The sequence below is a fragment of the Erinaceus europaeus genome, chromosome 3 (genome assembly GCF_950295315.1).
Source record: "Erinaceus europaeus chromosome 3, mEriEur2.1, whole genome shotgun sequence".
NCBI lineage: Eukaryota > Metazoa > Chordata > Mammalia > Eulipotyphla > Erinaceidae > Erinaceus > Erinaceus europaeus.
In genome coordinates, this window is record NC_080164.1 from 48,338,583 (window position 1) to 48,362,786 (window position 24,204).

Below are 24,204 nucleotides of genomic sequence, written 5' to 3' on the forward strand. Positions count from 1 at the left end.
AGTGGCTTCACAATTGGTGAAGCAGGTCTGCAGGTGGCTATCTTTCTCTCCTCCTGTCTTCCTCTCCTCTCTCCATTTCTCTCTGTCCTGTCCAACAACAACGGCATTAATAACAACAGCAATAATAATTACAATAAAACAAGAGCAACAAAAGAGAATAAATAAATAAATATTAAAAAAAGAATGAATGTTGGGTAGTATGCCACCTCCCCCTGGCTTCTGCTTAACCATATGCCTATATAGGGATTTACTGATCCAAAGCTTTGGTCTATTTACATAAATCACTTTTACATAAAGCACTCCAGGGCATTGGTGGTTCAGTGATAGGATTCTCGCCTGTTCTGCCCCCTCCTTGTCACACTCTGATTTTCACCAGTCACTTTTCTCTCCACCCTCTCTATATCACATCCTGTTTCCACCCTACTTGGAGAGTATAAAAACAGCTGCTCTTCTGATTAAAGACACCTGGAAATTGCTTTCCGGCTCCGAGAGTTCCAGAGTGTATCTCCTGCGGAAGTTAGTGCGGCACGAGTTCCTGATCCCTCTCCGACGCAGCAGCCTAGATCGGCTCCAGTTGAGTTCTCTCCAAGCCAGAGAGCACTAGCTCGGGGGAAAAAGTACCCTCAGGCTATCCCGGCAAATGAAGTGGAAAAAATAAAAGTAGTGGGTGGCTTGGGCTTTGGCACAGTGAATAAATTGTTGGACGTTGGGCTTGTGAATAGGAGTTTTTGAGTTTAATCCCTGTGTTACATGTGCCAGTGGTGCTCCATTCTCTCTCCTTCCTGTCTTTCTATCTCAAATCATTTAATGAATTTGCATGCCATCCTAGGGTAGGGGCTAAGCTAAGTTCATGTTCTCTGTATTGTTCCAGTTTTAGTATACGTGCAGTTGAAGTGAGGACTCTGCTCTTAAACATTTGTTTGTTTGTTTTTATTACTAGGGCAGAGATAAATTGAAAGGGAAGCGGGGAATAGATAGGTACCCGCAGCACTGCTCCACAGCCTGTGAAGTTTCCCATTGCAAGGTGTGCAGCAGGGATTAGAACCGTGAATCGTGGGCACTGTAACGTGTGCATTTAACTGGATGCGCCCTTGAAGCTGAAGTCCGGGTTGTGACTGAGCACAGGGGCGGGCGCCTGACCATTGCTGCCCAATGTGGGCTCCACTGAGAGGCTCTCTTCTCTAGAGCTTCCCTTGGTTGACTGACAACCTTCAGACGCTCATCACAGGCAGCAGCTTTGTAATTGTATTTGGGTGGATGTTGGCTGAACATAAATCTAGCAAAAGGTGCTCAATATATCGCCCTAAACTCCTAATAAACTTGCTGCAGGAATTCTAATAGATTACGATCTACTGGTAAAAAGGTAAAGCAGCGAAGGGCGGGGCTAGCGGAATGAGCTCATTATAAAGCGCCGGCGCGTCCCAGAGAGAGCCGTCTCCTTTCTGACGTCACGACCGCCGGACCATTGCCCGGAAGACTGGCGTGGAATCCGTGAGAGGTATTATCGTAGTTGGGGTGTCTTCAGCTTTTGCTTTTTCTTTTGTGTGCGTCTTTCCATGCTGACCCGGGATCCGGATTTTGATCTCATCGATAGCGAGACGCAGGGTTGGAATGTGTAGCCATTGACAAAAGCAGCCTGGAGCCAATTTGGGGGCTGAGCTGTCGCGGGACCCCACATCAGCTTGTCCTGGGTGGTTTGCTTTCTTGGCACTTGGCTCGAATCTTTTTTTTTAGTCGGGCCTTTCGCTTTTTGTCCGGTTTTTGCCTCCGCCTCTCGAGTGTTGGAGAAATTAAAAAGTCGACTTCTCAATTTTCAGCTACTTTTCAGATGTTTCGCGTCAACCATGTTACCCTATCTTTCTCGAATATGACTACGAACTACCTGTCCTCGCAGGCTTAGTCCACCTGGGGGGTGGCAGGCTAATTTCGACCCTCAGTTGAAATCTGTAGTGAGTAGTCACACACCAAAAGTGGCTTTTCTTTGTATCCCTGACCCATGAGGAATGACTCGAACTTCTCTTTGGAAACACCTTTAATGTCTGTTTGTTGACTGCAATTTTATTTTCACTTGATAAAGATGTGTCTGCCCAAATGAGATGTTTGCTACCCACTTATTAACCAGTTTGTGTTGTCTGATAGAGGACAGAGTCGGATAATATACTATTGCATCTGAAAACAGCCCAGCTAACCCTGATTGAAGTTGAGAGAACTTTTTATGATTATTTGAAGCAATAGGACTCATTGAGAGACAAAAATAATAAAAAGTGTGAAGAATATTTTTACACTATAGGACAAAGTTCTCGTTCGAAAGACCTCATAGCTGTCCACAAAGCTACCTGTGTTGTATCACACTTAGGTGATTTTTTTCCCCCTAAGTCTGAAAGACATTTCAAAGTAATGCTAACATGGTCTGTCAATCAGACAGTGATTTTATTAACAAATTTTAAAAGGCTTATTTATTTATGAGAAAGAGAAACTCAGTGCATCACTCTGGCATGTGCGATACTGGAAATGAAACTGTTCCCTATTCTTGAGAGTCCAATGTATTGTGCTACCTTTTAGGTTGCTGTTACCAAATTTTTTATATCTATATATTTTTTGGACCCATGAAGTGACTTCCTGTATGTTTTAACTCTAACCTTAAGATTCTCTAGAATTCAGTGGTGCTTTACTTTCTTTGGTTTTAGTCTGTTAATTACTGGTTACAAAGTACTTAATATGTAATAAGATGCTGATAGCCATGGGAATACAAATGTCATCTAGTTTGAATTCTACCTTGAAGGACTAGCCTAGAGCACAAATAGCCAATAGAAAGTTCTGAGAAGTGACGTGATCTGATGACAGGATCACTCTGGTTGCTGTATTAGAATAGATTCTTGGAAAGTGGGGTTTATGAATGCCAGGAGATTAATTATAACTAGGGAGGTTATAATTAATCAGGTCACAGCAATTTAGCAGTGTGTGGGAAAAGTGAGTGGCTAGAGCCAACAGAATTTGCTTATGGATTGAAATTGAATTGTGAGACTAAATTGTCAATGTTTGGTGCTTGAACAACTAGAAGAATGGAATTGTTGTTAAATGAAAAGTGGAAAGCTATTGGAGAAGCAGGTCTGAAGAGGGAAAGATAACTAGTTCATAATGTGTTAAATCCTAAGATTAGGAGTTGTGATGTGTCATCCAAGGGGAAATGTTGATTGAGGAGTTGAGACAAAAGTCTCAAGTTTGGAACTCAGAATTGGTGGTCATTGCTAGAAAAGAACATTTTGGAATTGTCACTGAACAGATGGTATTTAAAATTGTGAGACTGGAGACAATCACCAAAGGATGTAAGCAAAAAAGAGCAGAAAATCCGAGAATTTAGGCTTGGAGAAAGGAAGCAGACTCGGACAAGGGGACAGGATGAAACTTGGAATCAGGAGTATTCAGTTTTGTCAAGTGCAATGTTGTATCAAATATAATAAGAACTGGCACCTTCAGATTTAATAGAATATTAGAGGATTGTTATTGATGGCATGCTAAGTTTGGAGAACTGTAGGAGCAAAGGGGATTACTTTGTGTTTGAAGCCTTTTTAGAGGAAAGGAGCTATGATGAATTTAAAGGATTAGTGTGTTCCACTAGGCCCCCAAGTTGGGGAGCTATATGAAAACAAAGTATTTTAAGCAGAGTAAAAAATTTAACTCTTTCCTTCAATCTTACCCAGTTATTTTTAGATGGAGGCAGAGAGAGAGAGCTATTGAATATTTCACTGGCCCTTCTAATTAGCATCTATATATTTATTGATGAGAGGGTAAGTGAGAAACACACATAACCAAGAGCATCACTTTGATATGTGCTGCTGGGGATTGGAACATATGCTGGAAAGTCCAATAATTTATCTACTGTGATACTTCCTAGACCAGATCCCGATGGCTTTTTTTTTTTTCTTTTCTTCTTCTTCTTTTTCCTCTAAGAGGTCTAGAGTGAAAGGGACCACAGCACAAAGCTTCCTTTAATGTGGTGGGGCTGTCTTGAACCTGGGTCTGGGTCTGGGTCTGGGTCTGGCAAATGGCAAAGCAGCACACTCTCCAGGTGAACTGTTTCGCTGGCCTTACTAGCCAGTTCCTTGCTCTGGGCTTGCATCAAGCCTACTGAACATAGCTAAATAAACTGATGAAAAGCACACATTAGGGTACTCAAGCTCAACTCGTCCTTTCAGTTGCCTGATGATTCCTTTTTTATCCATGACTTTCTGCAGTACTTATTTCACAATGACATGTAAATGAATGGCATTTGTTGAACCTTTACTACATTTTGGCACTAAGGATTCATTTATTTAATAAGTATTTAGTATATAGAGTATACTGCCCTGATACTTGGGATAAAATAGTGAGTTAAAGCTTGCCTATACCAGTTTTACAGTCTAAAATAAATGAAATTAATACAACAGTATAAAATCATAGCAATGATACAGAGAAATACATGGTTTTGTGAGACTATGTGCCTATAGAACTAGGCTTCATCTGAAGGGAAAAGAGAATGCCTCTTCTTAAAAACATTTTACTGTTTAAAATTCGAGAGGTGGGGAGGGGAGAGAGATTGGGAATCAGAGCAATACTGTCAGGCACAGTTCATTCTGGGGACCAGACTGGGAGCCTCAGGCATACAAATCCTGCATTTTATTTTATTTTAAAATTTCTTTATTGGGGAATTAATGTTTTACATTTGACAGTAAATATAATAGTTTGTACATGCATAACATTTCCCAGTTTTCCATATAACAATGCAACTCCCACTAGGTCCTCTGTCATCCTTTTTGGACCTGTCTTCCCTCCCCCCCCCCCCCCCCCACACACACACTCCAGAGTCTTTTACTTTGGTGCAATACACCAATTCCAGTTCAGGTTCTTTTTTTTTTTTATATTTTTTAATTTTTTTATTTAAGAAAGGATTAATTAACAAAACCATAGGGTAGGAGGGGTACAACTCCACACAATTCCCACCGCCCAATCTCCATATCCCACCCCCTCCCCAGTAGCTTTCCCATTCTCTATCCCGCTGGGAGCATGGACTCAGGGTCATTGTGGGTTGCAGAAGGTAGAAGGTCTGGCTTCTGTAATTGCTTCCCCGCTGAACATGGGCATTGACTGGTCGGTCCATACTCCCAGTCTGCCTCTCTCTTTCCCTAGTAGGGTGGGTCTCTGGGGAAGCTGAGCTCCAGGACACATTGGTGGGGTCTTCAATCCAGGGAAGCCTGGCCAGCATCCTGGTGGCATCTGGAACCTGGTGACTGAAAAGAGAGTTAACATACAAAGCCAAACAAATTGTTGAGCAATCATGGACCCAAAGCTTGGAATAGTGGAGAGGAAGTGTTAGGGAGGGTACTCACTGCAAACTCTAGTTACTTCTGCTTTCTTACTTTGGTGCCATACTCCATACTCAGTCAATTTCTGCTTTGCGTTTCTACTTCTTTTTTTTTACATGCATAACATTCCCCAGATTCCCATTTAACAATACAGCCCCCACTATTTCATTCATCATTTTTCATGGACCTGTATTCTCCTCACCCACCCACCCACCCCTGAGTCTTTTACTTTGGTGTAATACTCCAATTCCAGTTCAGGTTCTACTTGTGTTTTCTTTTCTGATCTTGTTTTTCAACTTCTGCCTGAGAGTGAGATCATCCCATATTCATCCTTCTGTTTCTGACTTAGTTCACTCAACACGATTTTTTCAAGGTCCATCCAAGATTGGCTGAAAACGGCGAAGTCACCATTTTTTACAGCTGAGTAATATTCCATTGTGTATGTATACCACAACTTGCTCAGCCACTCATCTGTTGTTGGACACCTGGGTTGCTTCCAGTTTTTGGCTGTTACAAATTGTGCTGCCAAGAACATATGTGTACATAGATCTTTTTGGATGGATGTGTTGGGTTCCTTAGGATATATCCCCAGGAGAGGAATTGCAGGGTCATAGGGTAGGTCCATTTCTAGCCTTCGGAGAGGTCTCCAGACTGTTTTCCACAGAGGTTGGACCAATTTATTTTCCCACCAGCAGTGCAGGAGGGTTCCTCTGACCCCACACCCTCTCCAGCATTTGCTGCTATTACCTTTTCTGATGTATGACATTCTCACAGGAGTGAAGTGGTATCTCATTGTTATCTTTATTTGCATTTCTCTGACAAAGACTTGGAGTATTTTTTCATGTATTTCTCAGCCTTCTGGATCTCTTCTGTGGTGAATATTCTGTCCATGTCCTCCCCATTTTTGGATGGGGTCATTTGTTTTCTTGTTGAGTTTGGCAAGCTCTTTATATATTTTGGTTATTAAACTCTTGTCTGATGTATGGCATGTAAAGATCTCTCCCATTCTGTGAGGGGTTCCTTTGTTTGAGTGGTGGTTTCTTTTGCTGTGAAGAAGCTTTTTAATTTGATTTAGTCCCATAGGTTTATGCTTGCTTTAGTCTTCTTTGTAATTGGATTCGTTTCATTGAAGATGTCTTTAAAACTTACACAGAAAAAAGAGTTCTGCCAATATTTTCCTCTAAGTATCTGATAGTTTCTGGTCTAACATTCAAGTCCTTGATCCACTTGGAATTAACTTTTGTGTCTGGTGAAATATAGTGGTTCAGTTGCATGTTTCAACCCATTGTTTCCAACACCACTTGTTGAAGAGACTGCTTTCCGCATTTAATAGTCTGGGCACCTTCGTCAAAGATTAGATGTCCATAGGTGTGAAAGTCCTTCATTTTAGTAATTAAATTATTCTCCCTGGCACAGAAAACTTTTTTTTGATGAGAGAGAGAGTTGAGTTCTGCGGGCAAAGAAATGGTGGGAAGGAGCCCTTACAACTCTAGAATCAGTATTAGGTAGAGAATTTGAAGCCAGAAAAGCTTTGTACCATGTGAACAGGGAGAAGTTAGCCTCATACTTGTTAGAACGTGTTGTTGTAGACAAGGGAACCCATTCCTAGGGTTCTTTGAGTATAGTGGAACAAAAAATACAGATTTGATTATAGTTGTTCAGTAGGAGGAAGTTACATGTGGTGTCAGATGACAAAAGTAAACAATTTACTAACACTTAATTTTTTTTTTCTTTTAGAGACAGAGAAGTCTTTTTTGTCAGATGAAAAGTGGGATCTTGTTTTGGTGATTTATATTTCTTTATGAGTAATGCTGAATAATTTTCTTTAGGCTTATTCATCATCTGCTTTTTGTGTTTTTCTTTTTTCTTTTGGATAGTAGGCTTTTTCTTAAAATTAATTGATTTATAAAATTCCCTCTTTTTAATTTTTTTTATTTATACATATGACAGAGTTTCACATGAGATGGCGATTGGGAGAGAGAAGCTAGAGCAACACTCTAGTTCATGTGGAGGCAGGGACTGAACTGGGAACCTCAACATACAAGGCCAACACTCTTAGGAATTGAACCATTCCCCCAGCTATGCCACTCTTTTTAAAAATTTTTATTTTAGAGAGAGAGAGAGAGAAGAAGAAGAAAATGAAAGACAAAGAGACCAGAACACTGCTCAGGTCTGGCCTGTGGTGGTGGAATTGAACCTGGGTCATTGGAGCCTTAGGCATAAGTCTTTTGCATAACCATTATCCTGTCCCCCCAGCCACGATAGGACTTAAAAAATTTTTTTTTTATCTTGTTGGATAGGACAGAGAGAAATGGAGAGAGAAGGGGAAGACAGAGAGGTGGAGAGAAAGATAGACACCTGCAGATCTGCTTCACCACCTGTGAAGCGACTCGCATGCAGGTGGGGAGCTGGGGGCTCGAACCGGGATCCTCACGCAGTTCCTTGCGCTTTGTGACACCTGCGCTTAACCCGCTGCACTACCGCCCTACTCCCCGATATAAGACTCTTTATCCTGCAAATGTTTCCCCCTACCTTTCTCTCTAGCTAGGCTTTAGACTTAACTTGCTGATTTATTTATTTATTTATTTTCAATTTTGATAGTTTTGTTTGTTTGTTTTTTAATCGAGAAAGGAGAGTGAAAGAGACCACAGCACCGAAGTTTACTTCAATGCTGTGGGGTTTGAGTTTGAAATCTGGGTAATGTACATAGTACCTACATTAAAAAACCATTTTATTTATTTCTTGACAGGTAGGGAGAGAGAAGTCAGAGTAGCCCTCTGGTGACTGTGGTGCTGGGGATCAAACTTGGGATATTACACTTAGAAATCCAAAGCTCTACTACCACTATGCCACCTCCCAGCTACTACATGCATACACTTTTATGAGTCAGATAAATATGTAAGGCCCCATGGCTGTCTTTAAGAAGAAAATTTATGACATTAAAATAATTAGACATCCCAGGATATCAGTCTCTGTTGGAGATCTTAGTAATACAAACATCATTCGAGGCCACAGTTATTTTATTTTGTTTAATTTTTTAATAAGCTATGATTAGCAACTATCATAGACCTGTGAGTACCCAATAACCCACCTTCCTCCTTCTTTCAATTATATTTGAAACTGAAATGAGAGGGTCGAGTGGTAGCACAGTGGGTTAAGTGCATGTGGCACAAAAGCGCAAGGACCGGCGTAAGGATACCAGTTCGAGTCTCCGGCTCCCCACCTGTAGGGGAATCGCTTCACAGGCGGTGAAGCAGGTCTGCAGGTGTCTTATCTCTTCCCCTCTCTGTCTTCCCCTCCTCTCTCCATTTCTCTCTGTCCTGTCCAACAACAACATCAATAACAGCGATAATAATAACTACAACAATGATAAAACAACCAGGGCAACAAAAGGGAAAGAAAGGCCTCCAGGAGCAGTGGATTCGTGGTGCAGGCACCAAGCCTCAGCAATAACCTTGGCGGCAAAAAAAAAAGAAATTGAAATGAGATGTAATAAAACTACTTAAGTATCCTAGGCTATTCTGGACTGAGTTGTATTCTGAAAGTTAATTTGTATATTAGCTTTTAATTTCACTATAGCAAAAGTGCATAGGTTCTGTGCTTTCCAAATGTAGTTGAATCATGAAGGTTAGCATTTAAACAATATGCAAATTCAAGATGTTATATAATTTATTCCTTTGTATTCCAGTTTATATCCTTAAATAATAGGGATATTTATTTCTTTTAGAACCATAGCAGGCACATCTGTCTGTCTATCCATCTCAGAACATTATTCATTTTTGTCTTATGGTGGGGAAGATTGAACCTAGGACTTTGGAGCCTCAGGCATGAAAGCTGTTTGCATAACTATTAGGCTGTGTTCTCAAAACTGTCAGTTTCTTTTTTTTTTCTTAAAACTTTTTTTATTATCTTTATTTATTTATTGGGTAGAGACAGAAATAGAGACAGAAAGGGGAGATAGGGAGAGAGACAGAGAGACAGCTGCAGCCCTACTTCACCACTCTTAAAGCTTTCCCTCTGCAGGTGGGGCCAGAGGCTGGAACCCGGGTTCTTGTGCACTATAATGCATGCACTCAACCAGGTACGCTACCGCCTGGCCCCAAAACTGTCAGTTTCTCTGTGTCAGTAATATCCAATCCATGTTCAGATTTCTTTCTCTCAGAAACTTTTTTTATACTTGGTTTATCTCAGTCTACATTCAAACATGGTCTATACATTCTATTTGATTGAGTTCGTATGTAATATTTTCCTTCTGTTTTCCTCTCCCTCCCTTTCTCCCTTTTCTTACCCTCTCCCCCTTCTGCACCCCATAATGATCATGGTTCCATACTCCTAGAGGGATAAAGAACAGGGAAGCTATCAAGGGAGGGGATTGGATATGGAGCTCTAGGAGTGGCCAGTATGTGGAAATGTACCCCTCCTATCTGATAGTCTTGTCAGTATTTCCATTTTATAAATAAAAAAAACTGGAAAAACAAAAAAAAAGGAAGTAAACCACTTCCCCCCCCTTTTCATCCACATTTGTTAGCTGGAATTTGATATCTAATTTGATTACTCAGATATTTGACCATTAAGGTCATTGTGAGAAAATGCTGTTAAAATAGTTTGTGATGGGAGAAATCTTTCTTTGCTTTTCCCCTGCAGGTGGGGACCAGGGGCTTGAACCCAGATCCTTGTGCACTGTAATGTGTGCATTTAGCCAGGTGCGCCACCGCCTGGCCCCCCTTTTGTGTATTTCTTACTTGCACACTTGTCCTGGCAGCAGATGCTGATGCCACCCTTTCACAGATTTGGCTTAGTTGTTTTCAATCCTAATGGCTCAGTTCTGATTGTCCTTCTTGGGTTATTACATTCTCCTCCTGTTTGTGGATTGTAGGTTTTGCTCCTGGTCAGTTTGTCAGTTTGGTCCCATTTGCTCTTTAACTTACAAAAAAAATCTATGCTTGAGGTTTACTGATGAATATGTGCCCATTTTGGCTTCTTGCATTGTTATCACTTATTTTTCTTTTTTCTTTTCTTTCTTTCTTTTTTTTTTTTTTTTTTCTTTTTCTTTCTTTCTTTTTTTTTGCCTCCAGGGTTATTGCTGGGGCTCGGTGCCTGCGCCATGAATCCACTGCTCCTGGAGGCCATTCCCCCCCTTTTGTTGTAGCCTTGTTGTGGTTATTATTGTTGTCGTTTGTTGTTGGATAGGACAGAGAGAAATGGAGAGAGGAGGGGAAGACAGGGAGAGAAAGACACCTGCAAACCTGCTTCACTGCCAGAGAAGTGACTCCTCTGCATGTGGGGAGCCAGGGGCTCGAACCGGGATCCTTTTGGCGGTCCTTGTGCTTTGAGCCACGTGCGCCCAACCCACTGCGCTACTGCCTGACCCCCGATCACTTATTTTTCTGTGCTGTCATTTTGGAGCAATTTTTGGGACGGATCAGAGCCAATTGGATATTTTCAGTTAACCTTTTTGAAATAATAAGTCATGTTTTTTTCTCCTGTGTGATGTGCTTTTATCATAGTTCCTAGTTTACTTGCTGGTTGTCCAGTAATTGGTTAGTGATATTCAGATGAATGTCATGATGTCACTTTAAGAAAAAAAAATGAAACCAGATGTCTAGATGGAGTAGACTCATTTAATGGAAATATTGTTATATTGTAACTAAATATTCAAATGCTCCATTTTAAACTTACATGACATAATCATAACATCCAGTAGTATGAGGGACTTTGTAGATCATTAGATCAATTGTCTTATTTTATGGATGAATTATTTGAGGCCTAGAGAGATTCAGTGATTTATTTAAGATGACAAAGTCAGTGATCAAGCAAGATGAAAAGCCCAAGCCTTTTTTTCTTCAATTCTTCTGCTATTTTTTTTATACATTCTTGCTTTTTCCAACTAATTTTAAACCTAAAGATGGTGCTAGTACCATCTTTGGAGTTGCTTCTGAAATTTGGTCTTAGCTACCACATAAATACTTTGACATAGATTTAAATTTTTGCTATTAGTCATCATAAAATAATTATTTACATTTGTTTTTCTGAACAAGAGACAGAAACCAAGACCAGAGCACCACTCAGTTCTGGTGCTGGGAGGAAACCTGGGATTTCAGGTTTGATTCACACTAGATCTGTGCCCTGCCACGGAGTGATCCACCCTTGATCCTTGATGTGGATTTTGCTTTTTCTCAGATAGATACTAGATGCTATAATATAAATGTGGATTTTAAAAAGAATGAGTTGTCAGCGTATATTGTACCCTAAGTGAAAACCACATAGTTGGGGGATAGGGGCGGAGGAGGCCTTCAGGGTGCACGATAATGGAGGAGGACCTAGGCTGGGGGAGTGTGTGTATGTGTGTGTGTGTGTGTGTGTGTGTGTGGTCAGTGTTTTGCAGAAAACTAAGAAAATTTACACATGTACCAACAACTGTATTTACTGTAAACCATTAATCCCCCACCCCCCAAAGTTGGTAGTTCAGACATGGACCATAGTCTTCTGGGGACTATGCTTTCTCCTATCTCTAAACAAATTTCTGTTCATTTAAAAAATAAAAATAAATAAAAGAAAAAAACCTATATAGCTTATATTTCTCTTCTTTTAGACTTTATATGACTTCTTTCTTTGTATTTATTTATTTATTTATTTATTTTTGTCATTTCTGGGGCTTCGCTGCTGTGGACTGGATTTTTCAGATGGAAGAAGAGATATGGAAAGGGAAAGACACCATGGCACTGAAGTTCAGTGTAGTAGGGGTTAGGCTCAAACCTGGGTTGAACACATGTCAAAGCAGGTATACTATCCAGGTGAGCTATTTTGCTAGCCTGAATTCCAATTTTTTAAAAATACAATACATCATGTCGAAAACCTAGGTTTAGAGTACAATTTTCTTTTTTTAAAATTTTTTTATTTATAGGGAGTCGAGCGGTAGCGCAGCAGGTTAAGCACACATGGAGTGAAGCGCAAGGACTGGTGTAAGGATCCCGGTTCAAGCCCCCGGCTCCCCACCTGCAGGGGGAAGCACGTCTGCAGGTGTCTGTCTTTCTCTCCCCCTCTCTGTCTTCCCCTCCTCTCTCCATTTCTCTGTGTCCTATCTAACAACGACAACATCAATCACAACAACAATAACTACAACAACAAGAGCAACAAAAGGGAAAATAAATAAATATAAAAAAATATTTATAAAAAGGAAACATTGACAAAACCATAAGATAAGAGGGGTATAATTCCACACAATTCCCACCACCAGAATTCTGTATCCCATCCCCTCCCCTGATAGCTTTCCTATTCTTTAACCCTCTGGGAGTATGGACCCAAGGTCATTGTGGGATGCAGAATATTGAAGGTCTGGCTTCTGTAATTGCTTCCCTGCTGAATATGGGCATTGATAGGTCAGTCCATACTCCCCAGCCTGTGTCTCTTTCCCTAGTGGGGAAGGGCTCTGGGCAGTCGGAGCTCCAGGACATATTGGTGGGGTTGTCTGTCCAGGGACGTCTGGTTGGCATCATGCTAGCATCTAGAACCTGGTGGCTGAAAAGAGAGTTAACATACAAAGCCAAATAAATTGTTGACCAGTCATGACCTAAGGGCTGGAATAGTGCAGATGAAGAGTTGGGGGGGAGGACCTTCATTTTGTAGATAGCTAGTAGGCATATTTTAGTTAAATTCCAAAGGGCCTGTGGCTATACTAGTTTTTTTTTTTTTCCCCTTTTTCTTTTTGCCCCTGAGCCTGAAATCTGATATGCCAGTGGATCCAAGTTATTATCTGGGGAGATGATGTCATGGCTGGAAAAAGGACCAGAAAGCTGGATCAGGGAAGAGAGTAGCTCCCTAATATGGGAAAGATGTATAAATATTGTTGACTGTAAACCCCATCGATTTGATGTGATCTGGGGCCCATAATTAGCTTAGGAGCCTATGTGACCTCTGCATCCCTCTAGATCTGAGCTCTCATTCTGTGGTCATGAGTAGGAACATTCCAGGTTGCCCCACTATCGACCCATCTTCCTCAGGTGTAGCATAGAGTATGTTGTCCATCTTCCCTTCGGAGGATGGAACATTCTCTGCCATTGTTGACCCAAGTTGAGGACAAGGTCCTATGGGGCCCACAAAGGCGTCTATTATTTTGTTCCTGATAGAAATGACTGGTAACAATGGAGAGGGATTTATTTGAGGTCTAGGCCCATCCTGTCTATTTGGGAATCTCAGGACTCCCTGACTAGGGCCCCCGCTGATGGGGTGGCCTGATTGTGACTAAAGAGTCATCATTAAAATCTGCTAGTCTCTTGCTCTTATTCAGCTTTTACAGTCCTTGCTTTGTTAAGGTTAGCTGTGGAGTGAGTGAGAGAACTGTAATAGGAAGTAGGTGAGGACGGTATCTAAGTCTAAGTAGGCACTATTTCATTATGAACTTGTTACTGATTCACTACAGACTATTGTGTATTTTTGTTTTCAGGTATATATTTTGCTCTAATTTATGGATACATGTGAACATATGCTCTATTTTATGGGACCTGGTCTATATCTAGGTTTTGGGACTTTGTTAGGAAGTGAACCTCCTTGAATGGAATTAGAGAATCCTACTAAAGGAAAGGTCTCACCCAAGTAATGAGGGTGAAGGGTTGACAATCTGTGCCTGATGTCTCTGGACACAGTCTGAAGTGAAGCATGCTGAGGTGATACTCATTGCGTTGATTAGGTTGGGATCGGCGGATGCAATATCATTTGGTATGAATTGAGAGAATCATGCAGGAAAGTGAGCCCCACCCCACAGGTTCCAGGACTGGGGGAAATATAGGCTCTAAAGAGGAGGTGGGAGGTTCCTGCTGTCTTAGGGTTTAAAACGACAATAGATAGTTATTGCTATAATCACATTGTTTGGCAGTTGCGTTAACTTTGAAAAATCCCTTTGTTAGAATTTGCTGTATCATACACATCATCACTATAGTTTATGTCCTTTGACATTATTTGTATATAGCTATACCACAGGTTGCTTCTGTTCTACCTGGACTAAGCTTTTAAGAGAGTCAACATATCAAATACTCAACCTACGTATTAAAAAGACTCGTTCTGTGGTTTAAAAAATTTGAGACATTCAGTTTTTCCCCTCTCATATTACTTAAATAGTGATTTATATGACTGCAAATTAATAGGAGTGTACATAAACACCATTCCCACCACCAAAAGACTGTCCCATCTCCCCCCCCCACCCCTGCCTCCCCATGAAGCTGAACATCCACCCTCACTCTCAACCCAGGGGTTTTTACTTTGGTGCCCTACTATTAGAATACAATTTTCAAAGAACTTTGCTATCTTTCCCCCCCCCCCAGTACTGGAGAATATATGTATCACACATTGCTTTGCTTGATCTTTCACTTTAGTAGAGACTTTTAAATGTAGAAATTTGAATATTGGTATTAGTATATGTTTTTAAGTCATGTCTGCATAAATAGCATTGAGGGCTTGATTAATGTAGTTAGTGCTAGCAGACTTGGTAGATTCCCTTTTCCAGCAGCTTATGAAGGGTGCATATTTATATGTAGTTTTTCTAGAATTATGGTTTCAGATTTAATTATCTTCAGGTCTTAAATATTTTTTTTGATTTTTTTTTAATTGGGGAATTAATGCTTTACATTCAACAGTAAGTACAATAGTTTGTACATGCATAACATTCCCCAGTTTCCCATATAACAATACAACCTCCACTAGGTCCTCTGAATCCTTCTTGGACCTGTATTCTACCCACCTACCCACCCCAGAGTCTTTTACTTTGGTGCTATACGCCAATTCCAGTTCAGGTTCTGCTTCTTTTCTTTTCTGATCTTGTTTTTCAACTTCAGCCTGAGAGTGAGATCATCCCATATTCATCCTTCTGTTTCTGACTTACTTCACTCAACATGATTTTTTCAAGGTCCATCCAAGATTGGCTGAAAACGGTGAAGTCACCATTTTTTACAGCTGAGTAGTATTCCATTGTGTATATTTACCACAACTTGCTCAGCCACTCATTTGTGGTTAGATACCTGGGTTGCTTCCAGGTTTTGGCTATTACAAATTGTGCTGCCAAGAACATATGTGTAAACAGATCTTTTTGGATGGATATGTTGGGTTCCTAGGTCTTAAGTATTTTTATCACTTTTAAAATATGTGGTACTTATTTTGAAAATTCTTTTGCTAAACTTTTAAAAGACAATGTAAAATGAATGCTAAGATTTTATTTTGTTTTCCAGTTAGTTATAATGGCAGGTGAAGAAATTAATGAAGACTATCCAGTAGAAATTCATGAATATTTATCCACATTTGAGAATTCTATTGGTGCTGTGGATGAGATGTTGAAGACTATGATGTCTGTTTCTAGAAATGAGTTGTTACAGAAGGTAAGTAAAAAAAAAAAAACAGTTCCTAAAAATAATTTATAAGTAAGAATGTTCTTTGGACTGGTGAAATAGTTCACTTGGATCGTGTGCTGCTTTTGCCATGTGCATGACCCAAGCTTGAACCTGGCTCCCACTGTACTGAAGGCTTTCACTCTCTGTGTCTATCTAAAAACAAATAAACAGACAAAAAATAAGAGTGCTGCTTTATGAAGCATAGCGGAAGAAAAATAGATTAGAGATACTTTCTCTTCTCCCCTCTTTATTTCAACTTTGTTAGTTTTTACATGTTTTTTAAGAGATCAAAACAAAGCTTCAACATTAGGGAACACTTCCTAACTATATTTTTATTTTGACTTTTTTCCATCCTTCCTCTCTCCCTTCCTCCCCCCCCCCCTTCTCTTTCTTTCCTTCTTTCTTTTTTAAAGGAACACTCATAGATTTTTTTTTTTTTGACAGACTCTATCTCTGGCCTTTTAAGTATTACAATGATGCTATCAGGGTTTCTGGAAACCCTATTGGTCAAAAACAGTAAATTGACTTTGACAGTTTAAAACAAATCTTATTATGTTTCTTCTGTCTTTGGTATTGCCTAAGCATTTAAGCCCATTTCTTATACATAAATGCATCATGTACAATGTACTATTGATAAATTACTTTTGACATACAAAGTCTAGTTTGTAACTCCTGAAATTAAAATAATTTGAAAGAATTTTTCTTAGATTATATACATTCCATGTCTGACTAAAGATTATACTCTGATGTGAAAATTTGTAGGCAACAATCACTGGTCAGCAAAACTTTTTTTTTTTCCAAATTATTTGCAGATTAGAGGAAGGGAAAAAAGCCACACTTATTTTATGTATTTGGTGAAAGTTTAAAATATTATTTGATGGTGCTCAAAGACTGTGCCTTTTCTTTCTCTCATAGTTGGACCCACTGGAACAAGCAAAAGTGGACTTAGTTTCTGCTTACACATTAAATTCAATGTTTTGGGGTATGTATTATTATTTTGGAGTTAATTAGAAAATATTTTTATTGTGTCAAAGTGATTTGTTTTTAATGTCCACAATTTAAATAGTCATACTTTATGGCAAATTTGGTGGATATTTATTTTTCAAATCCTGATACAAGGTGCCTGTGAGGCACATATGACTTTAACTAAGCTGAATAAGATTGCTTAATAATTTGTATGATTTCTTTGTAAATACAGTTTTAAAGATTAATGCTCAAATTATCATGTGTTATTTATTCCATAAAATATTTCTATTATAGTTTATTTGGCTACTCAGGGAGTCAATCCCAAGGAACATCCAGTGAAACAAGAATTGGTAAGATCTCAGTGGGTTTCTTTTTATTTGATTTGTTGTCTCTGTTGTGGTATTCACAAAATTTCAGTTTTAGGTTTTCATACTCATGGTGCTAAACAAAATTATTGAGAGTCAGAACTATGAAAGTGAGCCAGGTTTCATCATTGCTTGGTTCTTCCTTTTTCTTACCTTTGTCAGATTTTTGGTGTTTCATATATTATATAAACTTCTGGGTGGGAAAATGTTATCATCCTAGTAATTATTTATAACTTCCATGTTATCTTTCCTATAAATTCTTGAAATCTTGCTCATCCTTATAACCCCCTACCCCTTTTTTAAACCCTAACACAATTCTTAAAAGTATACTCTAGTTGATTTATTAGCAAAGACGGGAAAGTTTCCCCCCACCTTTTCAATTCCTCCATTAATTCATTTTCTCAGCAGTAAAGAATCCAGTTCAGCAACAACGTTAAAAGCTTTTTTGGCACCAGTTGTATGTGTACTGTCCAGTAATTCTGCATTAGAGACATATTTACAACCTGTAATAAATCTTCTAGGTTTGTCTTTGTATTCCATTTAGATGTATAAGTACAATATATAAGGTCTGATATCTTAGAGTTTTTGCTGACTTCAAAAGTTAAATCAGATCATTCAGTCTGAACGAAGAAGTTATGCTTGTGGTACCGTCTTGACTTATCTCTATGAATAAGAAATTAATAATTTTTTGTGTTTATAAGTATAAGGTGTATATATATATATATATATATATATATATACACATATATGTATGTACGTATGTATATATATATATATATATATATATATATGAAACACTACTGATAGGATTATTCTTGGCTTACTATAGTTAATATATTATTTAAAGGTTAGTAAACATTCAGTTATTAATTTAAAAATTAGTTAACTAGATCTTTTGTTTTCATTTTTTTTTTGCTGTGAATTAAGGAAAAGAAATAAATATTTCTTTTTAAGAAATATTTCTTTTTAAGTTTTTAGGGAAACTTTATTTTTTTAAATTAATTTTACTTTTGAGAGAGGGAGAGGGAGAGAGAGAGAGAGAAACACCAGAGCACTGCTCAGCTCAGGCTTATGGTGGTGCGGGGGATTAAACCCGGGACTTAGGAGCCTCAGGCATGAGAGTCTGTTTGCATAACCATTCTGCTGTCTCCCCCACCCGAAACTTAAATTTTTTATTTAATATTTTTTAAAATTTATTTTGGGGGATTATTTAATAATTCTAAGAACTAATTTTATGTACAGAAATTGAAAAAATACTTAAAACAATATAATCCTGATTTGATCAATAATACTGGCTTTAAGTCATAAAAAGTATCCCAATGTCACCTGTTTTCAGCTTTGTGATACAGACTTTATATTTGTAAAAATTCTCCTTTTCCCTTTAACATAAAGTTCTTTGGAGTAGTTTAATATTTGACTCTGTTGTTTGAAAAGGGTAAAATCTTCCTCGGAACCCCGTTTTTGAAGGAGTTTATTCATAATAATATGATAATAATGATAAAGATTGCTAAATAGAGGCTGGGTGGTGGGGCACCTGGTAGAGCACACACATTACAGTGCACAAGGACCTGGGTTCAAGCCCATTGTTCCCCACCTGCAGGGGAGGAAATTTCATGAGTGGTGAACCAGGGCTGCACATGTCTCTCTGTTTCTCCCTCTCTATCCCCTTCCTTCTTAAACGTCTCTCTGTCCTATCAAATAAAATAAAAGTTTAAAATAAATAAAAATTTTAATTTAACTAAAATGATTGCTAAATAAAGTATATACCTATTTCCCTTTTCTGTCTTTGCAACTGACATTATTTATCACAGTTAGTGTGTTTATCCTAAGACACTGAAAATAGTCAAGTTTACTGATTTAACAAATACTTAAGTATCTACTACAAGTTAGGCATTATTCCCAAATGAGACATTTCTTCAGTAGATAAGCTGACAGATATATCTGTGCTGGGAAGATGCTAGACTCTGTTGTAGTGGAGGGAGAAGAACAATAAACAGTAACATGTATGAATATGTATATAGATACATACATACATACATACATGGTAGGTAGTAATATATTATGGAAAAAATAATGCGGAGTGAGGTTGGCGTACTTGGATAGAACTGCCAATTTTTTTTTTTTTAAATTTATTTTATTTATTTATTCCCTTTTGTTGCCCTTGTTGTTTTATTGTTGTAGTTATTATTGTTGTTGTCGTTGTTGGATAGGACAGAGAGAAATGGGGAGAGGAGGGGAAGACAGAGAGGAGGAGAGAAAGACACCTGCAGACCTGCTTCACCGCCTGTGAAGCGACTCCCCTGCAGGTGGGGAGCCGGGGTTCGAACCGGGATCCTTATGCCGGTCCTTGTGCTTTGCGCCACCTGCGCTTAACCCACTGAACTACAGCCCGACTCCCAGGACTGCCAATTTAAATGGTAAAGGCAGGGCCTACCAGATACCTCACCCGGAATAGCATGTACCTTACCTGGACCTGTGGTCAAGCACCCAACTACCCCATGGTAGCATTCTGCAGAGGAGAAGCTTCATGAGTGATGGAGTGGTATTAAGGTGTCTTTCCCTTTTCACTTCTTACTCTATCTAAAAGAGCCTGCTTGGGAGCATTGAAAGTGTGCATGCTGGAAGGCCCTGTGAAAGGCCCAGTGAAAAATTTGGTGAAAAAGAAGGGAGGGAGGGAGGCAGGCAGGCACGCAAAGAAAGAATGCTAAAACCAAAGTTAACATTTGATTGGACTGGAAAGGTAGTGATGGTTTTGTTCCTGGTTGAGGGAAGATTATTCCAGGCAGGGTTGAGGTAGTCATGGGTTACAAAGACTTTGGTTTTTATACTGTTTCCTCCATTTCCTTGTTTAGAAAAACTTCAGGAGAGTTTAGTTTATGAGACCTTTGCTTTAGATTATAGATCTCAAAAACTTAAGAGTTATTATGTGTTTTTAGATTAATGCAAATTTAAAAATATATAACTGCACATAAATTGTTCATTTTTTATCTCTGTAATGATATCATAATCTAGGTGCACGCCCTTTCCCTTATTTTATTAAAACACTTGGCATATCTTGAAATGACCTTTTAATGCCTGGCTTCTCCATACCGTGAACTCCTGGATGATACAAAACATGTTTATCCAATTCAGTTATACTTATTAATACCACTGAATAGGCAATAAATACCGATTTGTTGGATTTAACTGAGGTAGTATGTAGTACAGATTAGTGATGGTGAATAGTTTAGTAATTTATTTATTTTTTATTTTTAGGAAAGAATCAGAGTGTATATGAACAGAGTCAAGGAGATAACAGACAAGAAAAAGGCTGGCAAACTGGATAAAGGTGCAGCTTCAAGATTTGTAAAAAATGCTCTCTGGGAACCCAAGCCTAAACATGCATCAAAAGGTGCCAATAAAGGAAAAAGTAAAAAGTAACTTTTTTGACTTGGATGTTGACATACTTAGATTCACATGTGATTGTGCAAGATTTAAATATATTCCCAATTGAATTCCTGTATAAAATTTACATTTTAAATTTGTAATGCTAAAATATATATTCTTTTCTTCAGAAAGATTGTTATCTTGAGTTTCCTGAAGAATATTATGAAATTTTTAGCATTGTGGTATATTTTTAGTCTTAATTTACCGTGTCTCTTGGCAAAACTTACTTTGTTATATAGGTCAATTTTCAAATACCATTTTATAAGCAACTATGAAATTTTAGTTAAATGTTCTTTGTAAACATTTGTCTGTTTTAAATGAACAATGGCTCTATGAAGTTTGCTATCTGAAGACTGATGTTACAAATATGTATCCTCACTGTATTAATAAAGATATATTTCAATATCATTTTTTTCCAGGTAGTCACTTCATGTTTTCATGATATGGGGAATTAGTTTTTTTTTTATATATATATATATTTGAAATGTGAAATTAAGACTTTAAGGTTATCCTTTAATTCTTGGCATTTTACCTTTATATCCCATTTAAAGCAAAATATGTTCTCATGAACTTTCAAAGGAAATGAGGCTTACATCAGTTATATTAATGGTTGAATTTGACCACAATTGCTATATTGTGTCAATAAAGGCTATAAATATTATGTTGTTGGCATGTTTTAATCTTTCATTTTTTTCCTCCTCCTTTGGAGTAATTTGTCCTTGAAATGATGAAGATGGGTTTTAGAAATCATTAGAAATAGAGACATTCATGTGTTTTTCTTCATGATGCATAGTTGTAGTCTCACTTTTTGAGATTTTTGGATGCATGTTTTTACGGCTGTATCAAGTACAAGCATTTTGGAACAACTTTCTATGTTACACACTACCACACAAGCAGAGGAGAAACCCAAAGGATATTATATTGTGCTTATGTTCTGATGTATTTTTCTGGAATATTTGTTACAGAGAATTTTACATATTAAAAGACTTTTAAAATGTCTTGATCTGAGGAAGTTTAATTATATGCCCTTAATGCTTTTAGTCTTTGAATCCACATTATTATATAGAGGTATGCCAACTCCAGTAAAAGTACTTTAATTTCAAAAAAAGAAGTTGTTAAATTTTCTGTGTGATTAATTCTCTATAAGTGACCTTGAATAAATGGATTTCTTGATTTATGGCAGTAGATATTGGAAATGGTCTTAAAATGTAATGGATTTTGTTAAACATTTTGAACTCTTTCTGAGACACTTGAAGAGGAAGCCACTGATAGATGCAGAAAGTCTTGGCTTAGCTGTCAGACAGTCTTTGAAGCGAAAGCACATTTATAGTTATCTTACTCCTTTTCACCTTCATCCTCTCAAATTTTTAGTTTTTTTTTTAAAGTAACTTCTTCATGAGGGTAAATCTTACTACATATCCTTGTGAGTGTAGATGTGTTATTTACTACAAAGAAATTTATTTCTAGAGAGAGACTTATAACTTGAATTTCTTTTTATCTTCTAATTTCATAGACTTAAAAGAAATTTCACAAAGTTATGGAAAATCATTAGCCAAATTATTCTTTTATTGAAGTTCAGCTTTACATTCTGATAAATTGGAGAGTGTTATGTAAACAGTTCTTTCTATGCTTTCCCCTCTTCCAAATTACTATTGTTTCATTTGTCATCAGCAGTAATTTACAAAATTATAAGATTACAAGGTACAGCTCTACCACCAAAGCTCTACATTGCACTTACCACCAAAGTGCTATGCCCACCCTCCCAATCTTCCTGTGCTTATTAGTAGAAATGATGAACAGTTTGAGCACATTCCATTTTATTATGCATAATTTAAAAATACTAGTTATTAGAAAAGAGTAAGCTGAATGGTAGTACTGCATTGGGTTGCTGATTTGTTTTCACAAATATTTAATACTTGCGTTGCCTAGTACTGTGTGGGGTTCCAAATAACTCTAGTCTTTATTCTAATAAAATAGAATCAAAGTGTTTTGAAAAAAGTCATCTTTTCTTTAAACTTATGTTTTTAGATTTACTGGAAAATTTATGACAAATTGTACTCATTAACCTTAGAACTATAAAGCATGATGGGTTGATCTGTTTGACTATGGTACATTTATTGTTAATGTAGTTTGTTTCAAATGACAGTCTGCTCTAAGTTTAGATGTTAATTACAGCTTTTATTAGTCTCTTTGGGAATTAACAAGGTGGAGAGGTTATTGCTATATATTTTTTAAGATTAAAAATATAGTCTATTAATTTAATACTAAGTGAGATTTTGTCTTAATATTATTTTAAGTACAGCTTTCTTGTTCATAGTTGCAAGATAGGAATTCATTTTAGTAGAGTAGAATATGTTAAGAAAATTGAAGCTTGACTTAGGGTTTACATTCCTGGAATTAGGAGGTTATGCCAAGTTGATAGGTTTTTAAGATACCTTATAGATTAAAAATGTGTTCTACTTAGCTGTTAGGAATAGATTGTATTATTTCTAAATAAAGCCTTTAAAATTAACTAGAAATGTAGGAAATGTTTCAAAAATGGGCAATATACTGAATATAAATACTTCTACAAAAATAGGTAATTGGAGAAAAGTGCTTTAAAAATCACTAAATTTTGTAATATAATTAGTATAATTTTATGCAGTGAGTTACTGGAAATTCTAGGTTTATAAAATACATTAACTGAGAAGGATTTAAACTGATTTTATTATTTATTTAATTGTCACCAGGGTTGTCACTGGGGCTCAGTGTCAGCACTATAAATCTGCTGCTCCTTGTGGCCCCTTCCTTCCTTCCTTCCTTCCTTCCTTCCTTCCTTCCTTCCTTCCTTCCTCCCTCCCTCCCTCCCTCCCTCCCTTCCTTCCTTCCTTTCTTTTTCTTACTGAAGGACAGAGAGAAATTGAGAGGGAAAGGAGAGGAAGACAGACATCTGCAGATCTGCTTTGTACCTTGTGAAGCTTCTCCCCTACAGAAAGGGAGTGAGGGCTTGAACCTAGGTTCATGCGTGTGCTAGCTTGTGCACTAAAACTGAACTTTTACCCCTTGTGTAGTAGCTAAGTGTGATACATAAAGGGAAGGAAAAGAAGATTTGACATCTAATTTTCTTCATAGCATTTAAAAAATACTTTGGATAGAGACAGAAGTTGGAGGGAGGAGATACAGGAGATACAAGGTAAAACACAGTATCGTTTCACCACTTGTGAAGCTTCCCCACTGCAGCTGCGAAGTGGGGACTTGAATCCCAAGTCCTTGAGCCCTGCTATGTTTGCGTGCAACCAGGTGTACCATTGTCCAGCCCCTATTAACGCTGTTGAGTGAACTTGTTCACAGAAAGTCAGTGGCTTTTGCTGAGTCACCTTGGAAACAGTTTATTTTATATAAATGTGATCTGAGTGTACTTTACTAATGGAATTATTTCCTTTTCCCTATATTTTGATCTAAAACTCTTCTGTTTTGGAAATAAATTTCATTTTATTTATATACTAGTATTTTAGTTATAAACGATTATTTTAGGGGGGAATACTATACAAGACTTTATACTAGAACTTTGTAGATTTGTTCTACTCGATTAACTTGCTATTATGTTGGTTCTGAGCAAGATTTTATTTATTTTAATGAAGGAGAGAGAGAGAGAGACTGAGACTAGATCACTGCTCAGCTCTGGCTTTTAGTGTTGGTGGGGATTAAACCTGGGACCTCTGAGCCTCAGACTTGACTGTCTTTTGCATA

At 37.9% G+C, this 24,204-nt stretch overlaps 1 protein-coding gene across 1 annotated transcript; it reads left to right on the plus strand.

The window, feature by feature from the left end:
* The first annotated feature begins 1,422 nt into the window (after positions 1-1,422).
* Positions 1,423-20,883, plus strand: C1D (C1D nuclear receptor corepressor). Its single transcript, XM_007521269.3, has 5 exons — positions 1,423-1,498; positions 15,560-15,706; positions 16,634-16,700; positions 16,979-17,034; positions 20,305-20,883. Exons 2-5 carry the CDS (start codon positions 15,569-15,571, stop codon positions 20,467-20,469), a joined length of 426 nt encoding a protein of 141 aa, XP_007521331.1. The 5' UTR covers positions 1,423-1,498; positions 15,560-15,568; the 3' UTR covers positions 20,470-20,883.
* Positions 20,884-24,204: the final 3,321 nt, after the last annotated feature.

What these genes read in the sequence shown, in the direction of transcription:
- C1D (XM_007521269.3), top strand. Translation starts at nt 15,569, where the DNA reads ATGGCAGGTGAAGAAATTAATGAAGACTATCCAGTAGAAATTCATGAA. An exon ending in GAAATGAGTTGTTACAGAAG is followed by an intron (nt 15,707 to 16,633) that starts GTAAGTAAAAAA and finishes TTTCTCTCATAG; the next exon opens with TTGGACCCACTGGAACAAGC. An exon ending in ATTAAATTCAATGTTTTGGG is followed by an intron (nt 16,701 to 16,978) that starts GTATGTATTATT and finishes TTTCTATTATAG; the next exon opens with TTTATTTGGCTACTCAGGGA.